At 32.4% G+C, this 18321-nt stretch overlaps 2 protein-coding genes across 4 annotated transcripts; both read left to right on the top strand.

The window, feature by feature from the left end:
- The first annotated feature begins 354 nt into the window (after nt 1–354).
- LOC146531612 (uncharacterized) lies at nt 355–3440 on the top strand. Its single transcript, XM_085198577.1, has 6 exons — nt 355–506; nt 748–945; nt 1641–1798; nt 1885–2082; nt 2419–2512; nt 3151–3440. The coding sequence occupies exons 1-6, from the start codon at nt 428–430 to the stop codon at nt 3438–3440; spliced, it is 1017 nt and encodes a 338-aa protein (XP_085054703.1). The 5' UTR covers nt 355–427.
- A 1074-nt stretch (nt 3441–4514) lies between these two features.
- LOC146531611 (uncharacterized) lies at nt 4515–17261 on the top strand. 3 transcript variants are annotated; one of them, XM_085198124.1, is made up of 9 exons: nt 4515–4723; nt 4831–4949; nt 5021–5112; nt 5388–5683; nt 6050–6273; nt 6660–6836; nt 14806–14962; nt 15351–15470; nt 15550–15578. In XM_085198124.1, the coding sequence occupies exons 1-8, from the start codon at nt 4718–4720 to the stop codon at nt 15357–15359; spliced, it is 1080 nt and encodes a 359-aa protein (XP_085054250.1). In that variant the 5' UTR covers nt 4515–4717; the 3' UTR covers nt 15360–15470; nt 15550–15578. The 3 variants fall into 3 exon arrangements, with proteins under 3 accessions (XP_085054250.1, XP_085054248.1, XP_085054249.1); XM_085198122.1 differs by lacking the exons at nt 4515–4723; nt 4831–4949; nt 5021–5112; nt 5388–5683 and having other exon boundaries at nt 6138–6273; nt 15550–17261; XM_085198123.1 differs by lacking the exons at nt 4515–4723; nt 4831–4949; nt 5021–5112; ... (1 more) ...; nt 6050–6273; nt 6660–6836 and adding an exon at nt 9849–10255 and having other exon boundaries at nt 15550–17261.
- Nucleotides 17262–18321: the final 1060 nt, after the last annotated feature.

Genomic DNA, 18321 nt, shown 5'->3' with positions numbered 1-18321 from the left:
AAAAAAATTCAAAAAAATATAATTATGTCATAAACAATAACTTGCTAAAATTATTATAATAAAATAATATTAAATTTCTTCCAAATCTAGGTGGTCACGTAGATTTGAAGTTTATGAATTATGCGTATTACAATAATAATAGTATTATTTGCAATAAATTATATAAAGTTAGTCTACATTAGTATTATATTATATTTTTATAGTTATATGACATTTTAATATTAGGGTGGCCAAATAAGCTGTAAAAGGGATAACTTTTCATATCTAATGTATGAATGCTATGTCTGCATTTCATTAGTTTAAAAATTGAGGATAAAACACTTTTAATGGCTAAAATATGTATAAAACTAAAAATATACGTTGATTTGATGCTGTAAGAATAGTGTATAAAATATGGTTAAAACATTGCAGAGTTTTATCTCAAGAAATGCGCACAAAGTCTATAGAAGAATTAGAATTAGAATATGAAGATGAGAAAAACTCTATGATTGCTATAACTGAATCTGGTAAATGCGTTTATAATAAGTAGGCATCAAAAATTCTTCTTTATGTAGATAAGATAATACGTGATAGTGTCAATTTTATCTTTTACTTTAATTAAATTTAACAAAAAAAAAATCAATAATATTAAGAATTAAATATAGCCGAAGTCGCTATATGTATATGAACACTCATATACAAATACAAATCCCAGCTTTAACCTGGAGGACTGTATATGGACTAATGCTATATAATATTATTTTGCAGATGACGTAATTTATGATGAATTTTATGACGAAGTCGAAAATCGAGTAAAATTTGAAAATTCTATGGATATGATATACTTTGGTCCATCCAGTACATTTCTAAGACTCGATTCAGAAACTGTATTGCATATACTAACAAATACAATAAAACACTCGCTACCAATATCTAGGGCTATATTAGCGTGGGACATAATAACTGGTAAATATTTAAGGTTTCATAAATACACACAACGTAAAGCTAGAGGGGAGGTGGGAGATGAGTGATAATTTGTTTGTCATTTTCTGTCTATTTAGAGAGTCAATATAGTTTTAGATAAATAAATAAATCAGCTTCACGCTGTATCCCGCACACAGCAGAGTAGGCAGAGGGAACCTAGTGTTAAGATACTCCGTTCCCCACTTTCCACCGGATTTTGGAAGCATTGCGTGTTGAGTGGCGGAACTCAACGCCGCGTTTTGCCTCGAAACCAGAGTGAATAAATAGAAATATAAATTTAGATAAATACTTCATTTCCTCGAGTGGGGATCGAACCCACACCTGTCGCGTTACAGTCACACCTTAGTGCCCCTGGACCACGACGGCCTCCCATATAAATATAGTTTTAGAATTACATAAATGCCTAAATAACAACTCAATATCATTAAAAATATGAAATATTACCATTATGGGTATATATACATATATCTTTTAGGTTCAATTAATAATAGGCACACTTTAAAATTGAAATTTAAATGTTAATATTGGTAGGTGATATTGGCCGTGAATATTCAAATGTTGTTTAAATTTCCCCACACCAATAAGTTATCAAGCACTGCTGTGAAAAAATATAATAAGTTAATAATGAATCCCGGTCTAATTCATTTAATTAATAAAATAATAAATAAAATATTTAGACGGAAAGACTGCAGCATTCTTACAAGGCAGAGAACTCTCAGCATTTGATAGTCTTTTAAATGTGGTACCGGAGGAAGATTTATACTATGTCAACTTCGGTGATCCATCTGTGTTCAAGTATTTCGCTAAACGATATATTGAATTAAGCAGTCGGAAGGTAATAAAATCTGAAAAAAACAATGAGATTATGATTAAATTTTTCTATTTTTTTTTTCAAGATAATTCATGTTAAATTTTATACAGTACGGAGTTATAGCTGCTGCGTACAGAAGATATTTTGGTAACGATTGGCATACGAGTGGGGCACACATTAACGAATTAGGCTATTTACTTTGCGCTTTTCCTGCGAGTGACCTGAAAAGAATAACACCTACAGTATTTAAGGAACTTACTTATGAAGTCTTAAATAAGCTTGACCGTTGTAGTGTGGAACAGAAAAGAGTAATATTAATTACCTATATCTCGTACCTTAATTATTAGAAATGCCAACATTAGAATAAATGATATATGTTATTTTTATAAATAAATCTTAAAATTTATTATATATAATATTTAAGTATATCACAATATGAGTTGTATTAAGCAATTTTGTTCACACCGACTATAAAATCCCAATTTTGCCATTTTGTTAAACGCGCATTTAAGCGTCTGTCACTAATTTAGTTACATTTTTTTCCAATAATTGACAAATATTTATAGACAGATTTTGCAATTCAATCAATTTTCAATATTTCAGTTAAAGAACAAAAATGTTTTATTCTTAACATCTTGTTGCAGACACTGTATAATATTGCAACGCATCATGATGCTTACGGAGAACCGTATAAGTGGTCTTCACATGAAATTGGACGTCTTGATACACTTTTTACCAGTAAGGCCTGTTGTGACGTAAGAGCAGAAGCGACTGTAAAAGCGACAGGTTCAAGGAAAAGAAAATTAAATATCTAATATTTCCATTTCTTCGCTCTGGTAACGAAGTAAGCGCAACGTTGAGTTCCGATACTCAACACGCAATGCTTCCAGAATTCGGCAGAAAGTGGCACTAGATTTCCAGGTTCTCACTATCTACTCTGCTATGTTCGGAATACAGTTTGAAACAGAAATAAATTATACTTCATTATGTATTCCCTACGCCATATGAACTGGACAGTGAAGAGCGCCTGATAAATTTAGTTTTCAGAAACATCACAACCGCAGTATAATATTTATAGCCTAAGTAGATATCTCATTACGTAAAAGCTAAATTTATAACCACCACAAATATAATCCACACTTTTCCTAACTAATGGCCACTTATATTTTCAATATATAAATATAAAAAGTGTTAGACAACTCCGTCTGTCTTGTAGGTACCCACAGCAAGCAAATGAAAATAATTCAATAAAAAGTGTAGGACTCGAAACCACAACAGTTGCCTTCACAACCAGACGATGTACTACTTACTTACTATTTATTTCAATTAAATATAAATGGAAAATAAATAAATGTTCTTATAACATCCATTTCCAGGTATACCTAGAAAGCAAATAAGTTCAATAAAATTAGAAGCTATTAGAGCTATCAAAGCCAATGTGATGAAACTTATCAATCAAAAGAAATTAGAATATTTTACTAAACAACAGATAATAAGTATGAATATTAAAACTCGAAGGATTTATATATTACGCATGCAATTAAAAAATAGTTTGGATACTAAACAAATTAGCAGAAAAAATAAAGGATATGTTAATTTGAAATCAAGCTACAAAATTATATTAACAAACATTGTTACCCTAGTCTTCTTGTCACAAATTATTTAAATAGAAATATAAAATATCTATTAGTTAGTCTTTATTTTATAATTATGTGAATTAAATATTAAATAGTATTCCTACGTATTCAATCTAGTAAATAAAGTTTTAAAATTATAATATGTATGGAATTAGATTTTGATTTAATTTGCTAACAATAACTAAGATTCATATAAATATTATTATATTTTTATTCAATAAAATTATATTTTTAATATATTTGTGTATTATTTTAGTTTCACTGATTGTGTTTGTCAATATTTAGTAATAATGTAAGCAACGGAAATAAGCGTTACAAGAAAATAATATCTTGTCTTATGATGAAAAGTGATATTCTATAGAATTTTTAAATATTTAGTACATACATTAATTTTGATGATTTCTTAGTGTACCTAAAATAAAATAAAGAAATAGTGAGGGAAAGTAAATAAAAAGCGAAATCAATATGATTTGTGTAATTATTTATATTGAATTATTTTTATTATTGTTTCCGGTATAATTTAAATGACTTTTGTAATTTTTTTTATATTTCGTAAGTTTATTATTAAAAATATATTAAATGTTTTTATTAATTACTTACAGACCAAACAACAGACTTACCTTTCAGAAAATGTTTTTCATTAATTTGTAATTAATCACATAAAAAGATTTACAATTGATATGATTTCAAGGTCACATATTATTTTACAAAACCACCATTTTGTTTTTAATACGCCATTTTATTAGGTATACAGCTTTCTATTAAGTTCTTTCATTTTTTGTTGCTCTTAACAGGGGCACGTATAGTTGTTAAATATATTAAATAAAAAAATAATATTTATTGTAAGATTAAATTAAAATATAAATAAATAAAATGCCTTCTGTTAAGCATTATTCGTCTAGTGAAGTGGATCAGTATGAATTATCATCAAGATTATTGTCGTTAACAGAGAATAACACATCTTATACACTTACACAAATTAATGGTCAAAGAATCTATAGGAAAGCGCCGCATGCATGGAGTGGTCCTGAACCTTCGAGGAATTGTGAGGTAACTAAATAACTTTACAGCTGAAGACGCCATAATTATTTCGCCAAATTTAATTTACCCGCCAAGTAAGCACTAAGGCAGTTTGCTGAGAAAATAGGACATTGTAGAAGTCCTAAAGACATGCTTGTTTTGTTTATTACAGGCATTCATTAAGCTATTTATTAAGTTTTGTCCTAAATAAAAATGCTGTTCTTATATTTTATGTTGGTCATTTGTAAATTGTTTCTTATAGGAAGAAGCGGGCCTTTTACGGCAAATGGCGGTAAAGTTGTTTTTGTAGTGATTTTTTCTTTAGTATCAAATTTATGTATAAAAAGGATTTTGTAAATGTTTTCATTCATGAATTATATAAATATTTCTTTTTTATAGGTGTTCATCGGGCGGATTCCCCACGACTGTTTCGAAGATACACTCGTGCCTCTTTTTAGGCAGGCGGGAGAATTGTTTGAGTTTCGTCTAATGATTAATTTTTCCGGTTGGAATAGAGGGTATATATTTTTATTACATATTGTATTTAAAGTTAGCCTATTTCAATACTAATAATAATAAAATATTTTAGCTACGCTTTCGCGATGTACACAACGGAGGCGGAGGCGGGAAACGCTATACGCCTTTTCAACAACTATATGATCCGGCCATCTTGGCAATTAGGTAATGTTTTTTTCTCATCATGTAATATGTATGTATACAAGCCTCCTTTTTAGTAGGGACACAATATTAGAAAAGTAAGTATTTTCATATTGTTCGTTTTTGTTGTAAATGTACAATATTTCTTAATATTTTTCTTAATCTTTTACATGTTACTTTGCCACGTAGCACGGACGCTTTATGAAAAGCTCGAAATATTAAATCTTGAAAGATTTCAATAAATTTATTTATTCAATATTACAATTAAAATTTTAACTTTATATGTGTACAACTCACAGGAGTGTGCCCATCAATCAACAACTGTCGTATATTTATATCACGTATTCCACCTACGACGCCGTCAGCCGAGATAGTGCGTTTGCTCTACGCATTGACAGAGGAGGTACAAGAAGTCCGTATACGCCGTGGAGCAGCTTCTTGCGCAGCTATAGTAGAATACAAGTCTCATCGAGGAGCAGCCATGGCTCGGAAGGCCCTAGTGGCAGCGGCGGCGGCGGCCTGGGGCACTGGTGCTAGGCCCGCTGTGGACTGGTCCATGCCGCAGTCTCCGCAATTGTTGAGGCAGTATAGAGAAGTAAATTGCATATATGTTTGATACCTTAATGAAACTGTCGTAGCGGCACAGCGTTAGACTGTAACCATGATAGTCACTGGTTCAATGTTTCTCACATACATCTCTCATATATATAACAGACTAGCCATGTAATGCCTAGCGTTATTATATTCTGTGTCCCATGTTCCACACATATTTCGAGACATTGCAGAATTAGTGGCAGAATATGTGATGCACTTGTTACCAAATCGAGAAAATTAAGTAATTCATTCAGCCAAGTGATGTTTGACTTGAAACCTACACCCGTCGCATTTACTATTAGATGCTGTACCGCTGCGCAAAAATTCCCAATTTAAAAGGACTATTTTTAAATGACTTACAACTTAGGTTGGCCGCTGGTCACCTGAAGGTGGTGTAGAACTAAATCGAGTTGAGGAACCAGAATATGACTTGGGGGGCGCAGGTCTAGCGTCCTTAGGAACTGGGGCAGGTCGTGGGGCCTCATACTCATTGGAGCGCTGGTCCCAGGCGCGCCGCCTGCGCATGATTCACGAGGCCCAGAGAAATGCAAGTAGGATTAATGTTCCACCAAGACCTGCATCAGTTCAAGAGTAAGATTGTTGTTTTTTTTCTTTTACTTTACATAACTTTTGTAGTTGAATTTTGGTTTTTGTTTTAGTAAATAATATATTAATCACTATTAGTTTAACTTATAACCACAAATATTGCATCAGATCAGTTGATTCTCCTTGTCATTTATTCATCTTTACCATGTTGCACATGTTGGTCTGTAACATTGTTTTTGTTTAAACAAAAATTATCATTTCCACACTTTTTTCTACATAGCATGGTATGTAAAGGGAATCTAGTATTAAGGATTCCATTTTCCATGCTTAGCTTCTAGAGTAGAGAAATAAATATTATTTAAATATAATATTTTCCCCAAATGGAGACCGAACCCACAATCACAGTCGGTAATATTAAATCTTGATTCCAGCTGGGGCTCCCAACTTTATGGCATGGAGTCCCCCCTGTCATCCATGACGACACTCAACATGCCCTCTGTCCCCAATGTGTGGACCGCCCCCGCGCCATCCGCACCGAGGGTCCCCGACTTCAACCCATGGACCACACGTCATCCACTTGGGGAATTTATGACACCGACAAGGCAACAGTGAGTTGATATATGAAATTGTATGAGCTTTGGATACCTGTTTGGCTATTTTTGTTTGGAATTAATACCTACTAACTTATAATTATGCATGTAAATTAAAGTTTTTAAATAGTAGGCATGGTGACTATTTTGTTTTAAAATGTTTGTGTATGATAGATTTTTCATTATATTAATAATAATTTATATCACATTTTTATTATATAACAATATGAAGCTGCACTGGTTTTTTATTAAAAATGCAATATGAATTTACTGATGGATTTTTTAGCTTCAGATTTCCTTTTATTGTAATCTATATTTTTATTTGTATTATGTCAAATTTAATAATATCAATTTAAAACTTCCTCATTGTGAAAAAATCTGTTTTATAATGATAGGATTGTATTAATCTAGTTTTAAACATATTAAAATAGTCATCATCTCTATCACATATTATATAAACCTAATAATAGTATGTTTTAACAAAAATAACTAAAAAATACATGTATATTGTTTAATACATTTATATTTTTACTTATTAACAACAATATTAAACTAAAACAATGATTTTTATCAATTATATGATTATAGCACTAATTATTTGCCTGCATAATACATATTTTTTAAATTTTCATTTTAACCAATATAATTATTGCTATATGCTTTATGTTTTATACTTCTTTGGGGGTGTTTTAATTAATAATATTATATTAATTACACAAAACATACCTTTTTCGATAATTATGCCATGTTTGTGAGTTAAAAGTAAAATATTTACAAAAAAATTGTAAATGAATAAAATTTAAAAAAAAACTTAAAAAACGGAAAAATATATGAAGAAATAAATTTTACATATATATTTTTTACTTTTTTTAAATATTGTATTGTTTAATTAATGCCAACAAATTGTGAAATCTGTATGCAGGTAAGCAGGTATCCTAGCTCCTGATTGTTCTTTTTTATTGATGTTGTTTTTTGCATGTAATTGTAATGGACTAATTAATTTTTTAATTTTTTTTTGTGTCGCTTTCTGACTAAGCTTGTTTGCACATATCACAAACAGAATTGTAAAAACTACTCCATTTTATTATTTATTTATGAAGTTTCTCTCTTATATTTATTTTTATGCCTTTTGAAGCTATATTGGATACGATTTTACGATTTTATAAATAAACTAGCGGACGCGCGCAGCTTCGCCTGCTTATTTGCACCCTTACGGATGAATTCTAATAAACCATGAAAAACGTATTCAATTGAATACTTTTCAAATTTTATAAAAATCGGTGGCTATTTAAAGATTTTTCTATACAAACTTTCAACCCCTTATTTGTACCCTTAGGAGATGTATTCTAAAAAACCACGAAACACGTGTTCAATGAAATCTATTTAAGAGTCTGAATTTCAAATTTCAAAAAAATCCGATTTTGGTGCAGATTTAATATTTTTTCCATACAAACTTTTAACCCCTATTTCACCCCTTTAGGGTTAAAATTGTTCAAAATCCCTTAGTGGATGTCCAGATTACGAAAACATCTGCCCAATTTCCACGTTTCTACGCACAGCGGTTACGGCTGTGCGTGCGTCTTACCTCAGTCAGTGAGGACAAGTCCTTTTATATATATATAGATTAGAACAAATATAGAAGAGAAGAAAGACAACTATTGTGTAGCTTTATTTATTTCGTCGCTTTATATAGATATAAGCTGTAACATACACATAAGCTGAACTATGTCTTTATAAGATTTTTTTAATCTTATCAAAGTAAAGTAAAAGAATCTTTACTTGAGGAATAAAATACATATTTTTATATATACTATATTGTTAAATACATATTTTACGTAAAAAAGATTTTTACAATTCTGTTTGTGATATATATTTTTTATTTGGACAAAATACGTGGTGGTGTATTAACAACGCGGGCGCAAGAAATGTTTACAAGTTATTTTAAGTAATTAATTATCAATTTACTTTTAAAAGTTAATATAATATTTTAATGATGTCAAATCAATTTGATAATACATACATTTGTAATTAAAGCTGCAGCCTGTTTTCTTATATTTATTCGGTAAAGGAATGAAGTCTTGTTTGCACATATAAGTAATTATATATATTTATATTATACTTATTTAAATGTATGTTTGTTACAAACATGTCTTGCGTTGCGCTACTCACTACGAGAGATAGATTTGAATATTTTTTTAAAGAAATTATTAATTTTTATTTTAAGTGTGTATGCTAAGTATATGTTTTATTATTGATTGACGCTTCGAGCCCGACTCGAACTTGACTTCTTAGGTTTTTGCGTTACGTATGAATTAAGTACTAGGCGACAGAACACCTAATGGTTATAGCGCCTTTCTCTAATTTTTTGATGATTTTTCAACGAAATATTCATAAACATCGTAGTTTATTATTATTAAGTCTACATATACTGAAATTAATAATATATAATCATAATTATTACTTAGAACGAATCAATTTGGAACAGTTTTCTTCAAGCCCAATAGTATCGCTATTATGAAATTGGATAAATGAGAGCACATTTTGTTCGCAAATATGAATTTATCTCTCTGTTTGTGAGGTTTTTATTTATTGCATGTATCGATTGGTCGATTAATAAATTTAAGTATAACGAAGATTTTGTGTTTTATTTGGTTGTTTATGTATATATGGTCCGTGGTGGCAGTGTGATAGCTTCAGACTGTGAGTTCGATTCCCATTCGAGGGAATGGATTGTCTCTTCTCCGCTTTGGTAATAAGGGTAAGGGGTGGTGTTGAGTCGCGCTTTTCAAAGACGCAATTTCTTGGAAATTGATCGGCATTTCTCAGCTCTGGTAATAAGATAAAGAGGAGGAACTGGGGGACGGAGTATCTTAACTAGTTCTCTCTGCCTGCCCAGGCGCCCTGCCCCTTTATGCGGGATACAGCGTGAAGTTTGAAAAAATAAAATAAAATGCATGTTTACACGCATGCATGGTGACCTGTGGCTTGTATTTGATTCAATGTCACACGTAGAAGCGTGAATATACCGGTTAGTGTCAAACAAATGGTTGCGCTTGCGTTGGACGGCCGTGTGTTGCTCGTTGCCGTACGGTCCAGGGGGCGGCGGTCAAAATTGTTATAGTAATACCTTGAAGTTCGGTTTGGTGGTCATTAAAGCATAGTTTAGTTACGTGTGCTGTTATTCAGTTTTTGTTAATATTAACTAACTTTACATGATTATCAGATTGTACAGATATCGAAGTTGTTATACAGACTTTGTGAAAAATAAAAATAAGTTTTTATAATTTGTATTAGGATTTTTAGTTTTTTAAAAGTTTTCGCGTAACTCAAGGTATTACTGTACATGCCCCCTGCTGTACCTGGTGTTGTGTAACAGTCACGGTGTTGCCGGCATGGCGCTCTGCGACAAGTGGGTCGCGCTCAAGATAGTCGAGTTTGTAAGTATGCGAATATTGTACTGATAAGGCTTTGGTGATAAGGGGTTTTTATTTTTTTAAAAATTATAAGTGCTTTTTTCTAGCAAAGGCTTTTGCTGTTATGGTTTTGTTATCTGTTGTTGTTTTAGGTTTTTTTTGTGTTATCTTTTTGTTACTTTAGTTAAGTGTTATCAATGTAGCTGAAAATGTGGGTTCAATTCTTTCGACAAAGATAATTTCTAATATATTACTTTAATTTGTTTTCTCCCAACATTTTATGACTTTGAAATTGATGTGAATAAGTTTTCTCTGCTTACTTTACATATTGTGTTGTTTGAGAAGTTTTTTTTTATTATGAATATTTTAACTATTACCTTGAAGTGACATAACACAATATTTTCACCATTTTTGTTATTATTCCACACGAAAAAAGAAACAAATAATAGAAACGTAAGGCTTAGTGGTAAGAGCGCTTGGACGATTTCCAAGAGGCACGGATTCAAATGTCGTTATTTTTTGTTTTTTTACGATTTCTAAATAAATATTATTTAACATGATACCGTTTTACAGAGAATATTATTTTAAAAATTAAATATAAATCAAAGATTATTTAGTTCAAGATGTTTTTAAAATAAGCATATGATAGCCTCGGGCCGATGTTGACATTACGAGCTTGTTACCAAATGTATAGTTTCACAACGCGTTAGGTGGATGGGTTACTTAATACGTCCGAGTTCGGAGATGTACCTACTAAGATTGATTTTAGGTACTTTCCTTTTTTTTTTTTTTAAGCTTCACGCTGTATCCCGCATGTACCGGGATAGGCAAAGGGAGCATAGTGTAAAGACGCTTCGTTCCCCACTTCTTCCATTCCACCGAAGGCAATGACGGAACTCGATACCGCGTTTTACTCGATACTAGAGGGAAGAAATGAAAATAGTAAATATTCGATTTCCTCGATTGGGAATCGAAACAACAACCTGTCGCGTTTATAGGCATACGCTTGTCCTTCTGCACCACGACTGGCTTCCAAAATGTGATCATTAAAAAATATCAGTTGCTTGAATCAATGACGATTGACCATATAACAAATAGTAAATGAATTCGAAGGTCCTATGCATTTCCTGTGCTATATGTGTGGTAGTGATCTAGTATAGATAAGGCCAGCAGTAATGCACGGGCTAAAAGTGTGATTAAACGCGATTGGTTGTGGGTTCGATCCCCACTTGTAGAAATTAAATATTTATTTAAATTTATATTTCCATTTCTACGCTCTGGTGTCGAGGCAAAGTGCAACGTTGAGATTCACCACTCAACACGCAATGCCTCCAGAATTCCGCGGAAAGTGGGCAACGGAGTGTCTTAACACTAGGTCCCCTCTGCCTACCTTGCTGTGTGGGAGATATAGCGTGAATTGAATTACGATTATTATATATACATATGTAGGTTTTCCTACAGTTTTCCGTTTACGCATTATTCATAAATACAAATACAATATTTTCCTTAATCTATTACTTCATGTCAATGCCGATCCCACGCTGGACAACGACGTAACACCTGAGGTCGTAGCCCGAAGGCTCTAAGGTAGTGGAAGGGCTGGCTTGACAAATTTGCAGGCATTGTTCTTTAACATCTATGAGGTTTATTACTTATGCTATATTATAACTAATTAGTAATTACTTTGTTCATGTTTGTCAGTTGCTTAATATTTTATATCTATCATTCTATAAAATATGTTTTTTTTTGTTGTTTATTTTCAATCATTTATTATATTTTTTTAGCTTCACGCTATATCTCGTACACAGGAAGGTAGGCAAAGGTTGCTCAGTGTTAAGACCCAGATCTTCCTCCTTTCCCAAAGACTCCTTTCCCCATTTTCCGCCAAATTCTGGAAGCATTGCGTGTTGAGTGGCTGAACTCAAAATCGCGTTTTGCTTCTACACCAGAGCGATGAAATGGAAATATAAATTTAAATAAATATTTAATTCTTTGAGTGAGTCGTTTCGTTGCCTTCGTACCAGAGCGAAGACAACGAAAATGTTAACAACTAATCATTTATCATCCAAGTGAGCATTGAACCCACAACCATCGAGCTTAAAGTCACACACTCGTGGCCTTGCACCACGGCGGCCTCGGCAAGAATACCTTATGCACCCGTAAAGTAGGTTTTTGTTGTTGTTTATTGTTAATCATTAATCTATGATTTTTTTATTTATTTATAACTTTATAGGATGTAGGTACAAAATTAATAATTATAATTGTAACTAACCTAGTCTGTAAGAAATATTGTTTACTAACCATAATGAGTCTCTGGTCACTTAAATAAATAAAATATATTATTATTATTATTATATATTATATTATTCTTTTGATTTATCGTCAATCAGACAATGGGTGCTAACACATTGTTTAACGAACTGCGGTGACAAAATTATAAATAAAATATTATTCCGAGTGAGATATGAATTTGCAACAATTATCTTCAATTACATATTGCGCAGTAACGATGTCTCTTGTTCTATTGTAATAAACGTTATTTTTCATTAACAAATGAGTTGGTAAATGTAAATTTTCTTGTATAAAATATTACTCCTAAGTACCTAATGAAATATAGTACAGTACGCTCGACAAGTCGTGGCTGCTCTGAGGTTAACTGTAGAGACTTCTTAATTTTAATTGTTTTCTTTTGCAAGAGCGAAAAGTTCAGAAAACTTACGTTTAGGGCTGCCATGACCACTACTCGCCGACCGTACTGTAAGAATACCCATAGAATTGTCTAGGGATATTTTGGACTTTAGCTTTGAACAGATAAGTTCGTGTAAAGGTATTTTTTATATTTCAGTGTTTTTTGTAAGTGAAATTTCGGGGGTGAGCATAAGACTGTTCTAGAAAATAAAAAATAAAATAGAATTTTACTTGAATTTCTTGGGAACTTGGGAATGTAGCTCCCGGCCCTCCTATTAGAACTCCTACGAGAGTAGTAAAAATCTTTTCTCAAGTCTAAAGTCGTAGAGGTCAGGTACCTTAGGTTCTAAACAAGTCTAATTGTCACTTCGCCAGCTATTGTGTGACGCCTCAAGGTATTGTTTTTGTATAACTACATTTGAGTGACCATACAGTCCCTTTTAAAGATCCTCAACACACAGTTCCTACACAATACGGCGGGGAGGGGGGAACGGAAGTGACTTAATAGGAACGGAGTGTCTTACCTTAAGTTTCCAGGTTCAATCTGGCTACTTTGCTATGTGCATCTAAAAAACAACAATTATTAATAGTTATACGATTTTTTAATATCTTATCATATAAATCCAAAGTACTAAATCAATTTTTATAGTACCCGCACTAAAAGCTCGCAAAGAATTGCATAATACTAACACTCTGTGTAGTAGGTACACAAGAACTGGCACGTAGAATGACCATTGCAAGCATTAATTAAGAAATGATTCAATACACGTTCGTAAACATTACGTAATATAGTGTAAATTCTTGAATATATATTTATTGTCGACTGTACCTACATACTTTATAATATGGCCTTCGATCGATGCCTTAGGTAGGTATCTATCTTTTTTTTTTAATTATAAAGTTAAACTGTGTCCTGCAAAACTCTTAGTGAATTTGACTGCAGGATCTCGAGTCTCTTTACATATAATTAAAATAAAATTAAGAAGTATTTTCTATCAACTGTTCCAATTAAACAGTTGACAAAAAATAATTCGTAAGTTTATATTTATACTTTAAAGCATACGGTTTGTTTCGCGGTCAATACGATTATATTCAACCATGATGGTTGTATATTTAAAGATTGCAAAAATTCATCAAAGTAAGAGACTTTAATTTTTTTTAAATTTTAACTCAGCATTTTTAAATATTCAGATTGTAAAATAAATATATATTGCAAAGATAAGAATGCTCCTTAGTGGTTAAGATTTGAATTCAAAACGCTCTCCTTATTTAACGTACATTAATCAACTAATTATTGCCATTTACAGGCGTCCCTCGTATAACACGGTACTTGTAAAACGGTTTCGATATCACACGATACAAGAAATGATATTAATATAACACGATTTTGAAAAATATGCATTTTAAATTTAAACTTTTTTTCCGTTCAATAAGCTGTTTCTACTTGTTTTATACTATGTAATTATTATTATTAGTCTTTGAATATATTTTTTGTTGTATTTTTTAATTTTTGTATTAAAAAATACAACAACATATAGCACGGTACGAATTAACCGTGTTATACGAGGGATGCCTGTATGTATCGATAGCATTAAGTTTATATCTTTTCTTTTATTCTTGTTTATTTTTATCATGAATTTCATGAAAATACTAACACACTCCACTCCCCACTTTCTGTTGAATTCTGGAGGCCTCGACACCACACCGAAGACATGAAAATATTTAATATTTCATTTCCTCGAGTGGGAATTGAACTCACAACCTGTCGCGCATATTAATTATTTTTTTTTAACAAATTGGGAATTGAATCCGAAAAAGCGTATTTATTACTGCACCACGAGTGCACAATATTAAAATATCTAATTCCTTCTTCTTCATACACACAGTTGTTTTGCGTGGCGTGCCTGGTGGCCAAACGAGTGTCTACAGATGACGAGGCGCGGCTCGCCTTGTTGCTGCAGAAGCTATCGCGGGAGTGGTCTCTGCTCACTTCGGTCACTTGGGATTCTGTTGGGGGCTCCTTTGCTGATGCTGTTTATGGAGGTGAATGATAAGAAATGTATTTTTTACTTAGGTTCAGGCTGTATCCCGCGTATAGCAGGGTAGGCAGATGGAGCCTAGGTTTAAGATAATTTCTGTCAAATTATAGAGGCATTGCGTGATGAGTGGCGGGATACGCTTGTGCATCTGCGTCACGACATGCTGATAGTAGTTGGAGGAGCTTCTCTTGACATATCTAATAAAAGAAATCAACTTTAAACTCTAAAAAAGTAATTAACTATCCATTTATTTTCTCTTACATTTTTCAAACTCTATTGATATTTATGAGGTTTTTACTAAAAGCCAAGTTATACAAGAGGAATGTTTATATCACTTAATACTTAACAATATAATAATTATTTAAAAACCATTTTCAATATTTCTTTTCTAGGTTACGTGATAATAACCTTCGCCCTAATATTAGGGCGGGTGTTTTACGAAGTTCCTATAGGAAGAAGAATATTAGAAGGGATACTTCTTGGCTTTGGATCACTCTTCTTTCTTGTTTTGGGTAAGCCTTAAAGATATATTTTGAGTTTATTTACTATACTCATATACGTCAATTATATGATATTATATTTTGTCAACAGGTGGTCTAGAGCTAGCTTCTTTAGACTCAGTACCATACAAGTTGATAGTGAATGCTTCTATACTTGGCTCGTTGTCTCTCTTCGTTGCAATACTTTTTCTGATAGACTTAATGGGTCCTAGAGTATATACTTCCACCCGACCGTCACAGACAGATCCCATATCATCCCCTAAATTGGGAAAGAAAGTTTCAATAGTCACGCAGCCTGCTATCAATGGGCAAAATGGGCACATCCCTAACGGTAAACAAAATGGCCACGTGCCTGAAAGACCTAAAGATTTAGACTTAGAACAAAACAAAGATAAGGTAATTAAAAAAGACGAACCAAACTTATTCGACGAACCGAAATTTGAATTAATGAAATTAGATAAATTAGGCGATCTTCCTATTGAGAAGGATCTAGAAAAGTCCAAATTTGGATCATTGCGAAACGGAGTAGACGAATCAGGAAATTATGTACGACTTACTGAACCATTAACCATCCCAGACAGGTTGCATTACGAACAAGAACTTGCTAAGTTCAATGAGAAATATTTAAGAGATTATTTAGAAAACGTGTCTAGACTACCTGTAAGGGAGGACTACTTACCGGAGTTACAGACGCCAGTATTTTCTAAAGTAAAAACAGGGCGGTTGAAAGGTTTATATGACGATGTGTCACCGACATATGAACGAAAACGTCAGTCAAAATCTCCAACGCGAGCGAAGACGGTTCCGACGCCAACAATCCAACAACTTGAGGATTATCTACGTAGTTCAAACAGATCACGAAGGTCGGAGACACCAGCCCTTTTCCCAATGGAGCCAATAGAAGAAAGAGATAGAGAATTGGCTGATAATGAAGGCAGAGCCTCCGGTACGCCAACAGACCCCGGATATGTGCAATATACTGCAAAGAAATGGCCAGATAAGACAAGAGAGATAAGAACTCCTAGGCATAGCCCTACATAATGATCTGACTAACAGCTTACATTATATTTATAACATCACAGCTTCGATTCCTAGTTGAATCACAATAATTATTGTCTCAACTGGCAAGGACAGATAATGTAAACAGAAACACCTTGAAAAAAGATATCACTTCGAAACGATTTAATTGTGATGACAAATTAGTCATCGTGTCAGACTTGATGTGGCGTGATTAATGACTTTGCTGGATTAATGACAGACTCGGACTCTCGAGTGTTTGAAGTAATTTGTACCGGTTAGTGTCGTGTAATTTAAGGTTAACCAAATATTTTTATGCCATAGTTATAGTGTCATAGTGTACGTAATGTTTAATGTGTTGCCTCGTTAAAAATTTAATTATATTTTTGCTTGACAGAACATGTGAAGTGGTCATTAGCTGCCTTTGAAGTTTAAAAAACCAGAATTTTAAAGGATCCCCTGAACATGATTATGTTTTCTTATTTCATTAAAAAAGTAGTTATTATTGTATTGTAAAATTGTGATATCGATAAATTACTAAAGCAGATTTGACTGCACCTATTATTATTTTAATATTTAAATTTTTTAGCATTTCTTATTTATAAGTTGTAACTAAATTAAGAGATGAGTTATTTTCCAACGGATCTTGATTTTTTTCTACAATTTACGTATTCTGGGAAACATCTCGTAGGTATTCTCAAAGTTAAATTTTAACGACGCAACTATGACTAAGATTTCTTTGTAAGTAGTTCCCATACATAGATCGGATAAGATTAAATTATATTTTCAACCTGGCATTTTTTTGTGTTCATAATAAATTATATCATATACGTATTTTAATTACCTGTTTCAATGTTTTTCGCGACCGACCACCATATAAATGAATTTTAAAGGTTTTCCTTCGAAACAAAAGAATTAAAAGTCACGGATTTTAAACCAGACGTCAGTAGGAAGTTCGTTGATCTTAAGTGGGAGATTAAAGTTAATTTGAAAATAATGAATGTCACACACTTATCAAAAAGTATACGTGTATGTTGGACTAGAAACAAAGATATTTGTTGTTAAATTATAATAATTTTTGTTTATCCTTGTATATCTATAGTATTTTTTTGGATATATACTTTTCGGATATTCCCTAAGGTTATATTATAAGGTTCTCTATTCCGTAGTATGACACTTTGATCTGGGAACAGCAGGAGCCCTCAACTGTTGTTTTTAATTTTCGAAGTAATCTCGTCACTATTAATGTTTTACCTTCACTTTGTATTCAGCACATAGTAGGGTAGACAGAGAAAACTTGTGAACATAGTGATAAGACACCTCGTCCCCATTAAGACACTTCCTTTGTCAATAACTGTGATTCTATTTGTACAGTTTATTTACTAAGAGCGTTTTACAATTAGCTTTAAAGCTCTCACTAAGTAGTAATTAAGTTAACGATTATAATTTGCCTTTCTCGTTACTTATTGTTCTTCCCATATCTGCGGCAGTGGGAACGTTTATGGAAATCTGTTCGTTATTGCACTTTGGAACTTTCATTTCACTTTTGGTTTCATATTTTATTTAACAGTGAAAATGATTAAATATTCAATATTTCTCGCTCTGGTGTTGAGGCAAAGCGCGGCGTTGAGTTCCGCCACTCAACACGCAATGCCTTCACAATTAAGCGGAAAGTGGGAAGCGTTTTTATTAAGTGTTGAAAATACAGCGTGTGCGGGATACACCGTGAAGCTTAAAAAAATAATAAGCCGCAATGTTAAATTATGGGAAAAAAATCTTGAAGGTATTACTATTGATGCATAAGTGTACACGCTTAAAATTTAAGATATTTTTTTTAATTGGTAAC

This window comes from Heliconius melpomene, chromosome 15 (genome assembly GCF_056956725.1).
Source record: "Heliconius melpomene rosina isolate 202511_hmr_F chromosome 15, ASM5695672v1, whole genome shotgun sequence".
NCBI classification, from domain to species: Eukaryota; Metazoa; Arthropoda; class Insecta; order Lepidoptera; family Nymphalidae; genus Heliconius; species Heliconius melpomene.
The sequence above is the reverse complement of the archived record's forward strand: the minus strand, read 5'-3'. Positions and strand labels throughout refer to the sequence as shown.

Coding starts and splice junctions, on each gene's coding strand:
- LOC146531612 (XM_085198577.1), top strand. CDS start 428: ATGCGCACAAAGTCTATAGAAGAATTAGAATTAGAATATGAAGATGAG. Junction 507..747: donor GATTGCTATAACTGAATCTG/GTAAATGCGTTT, acceptor ATTATTTTGCAG/ATGACGTAATTTATGATGAA. Junction 2,083..2,418: donor GTAGTGTGGAACAGAAAAGA/GTAATATTAATT, acceptor ATCTTGTTGCAG/ACACTGTATAATATTGCAAC.
- LOC146531611 (XM_085198122.1), top strand. CDS start 6,786: ATGGACCACACGTCATCCACTTGGGGAATTTATGACACCGACAAGGCA. Junction 14,963..15,350: donor TGCTGATGCTGTTTATGGAG/GTGAATGATAAG, acceptor TTTCTTTTCTAG/GTTACGTGATAATAACCTTC. Junction 15,471..15,549: donor ACTCTTCTTTCTTGTTTTGG/GTAAGCCTTAAA, acceptor TTTTGTCAACAG/GTGGTCTAGAGCTAGCTTCT.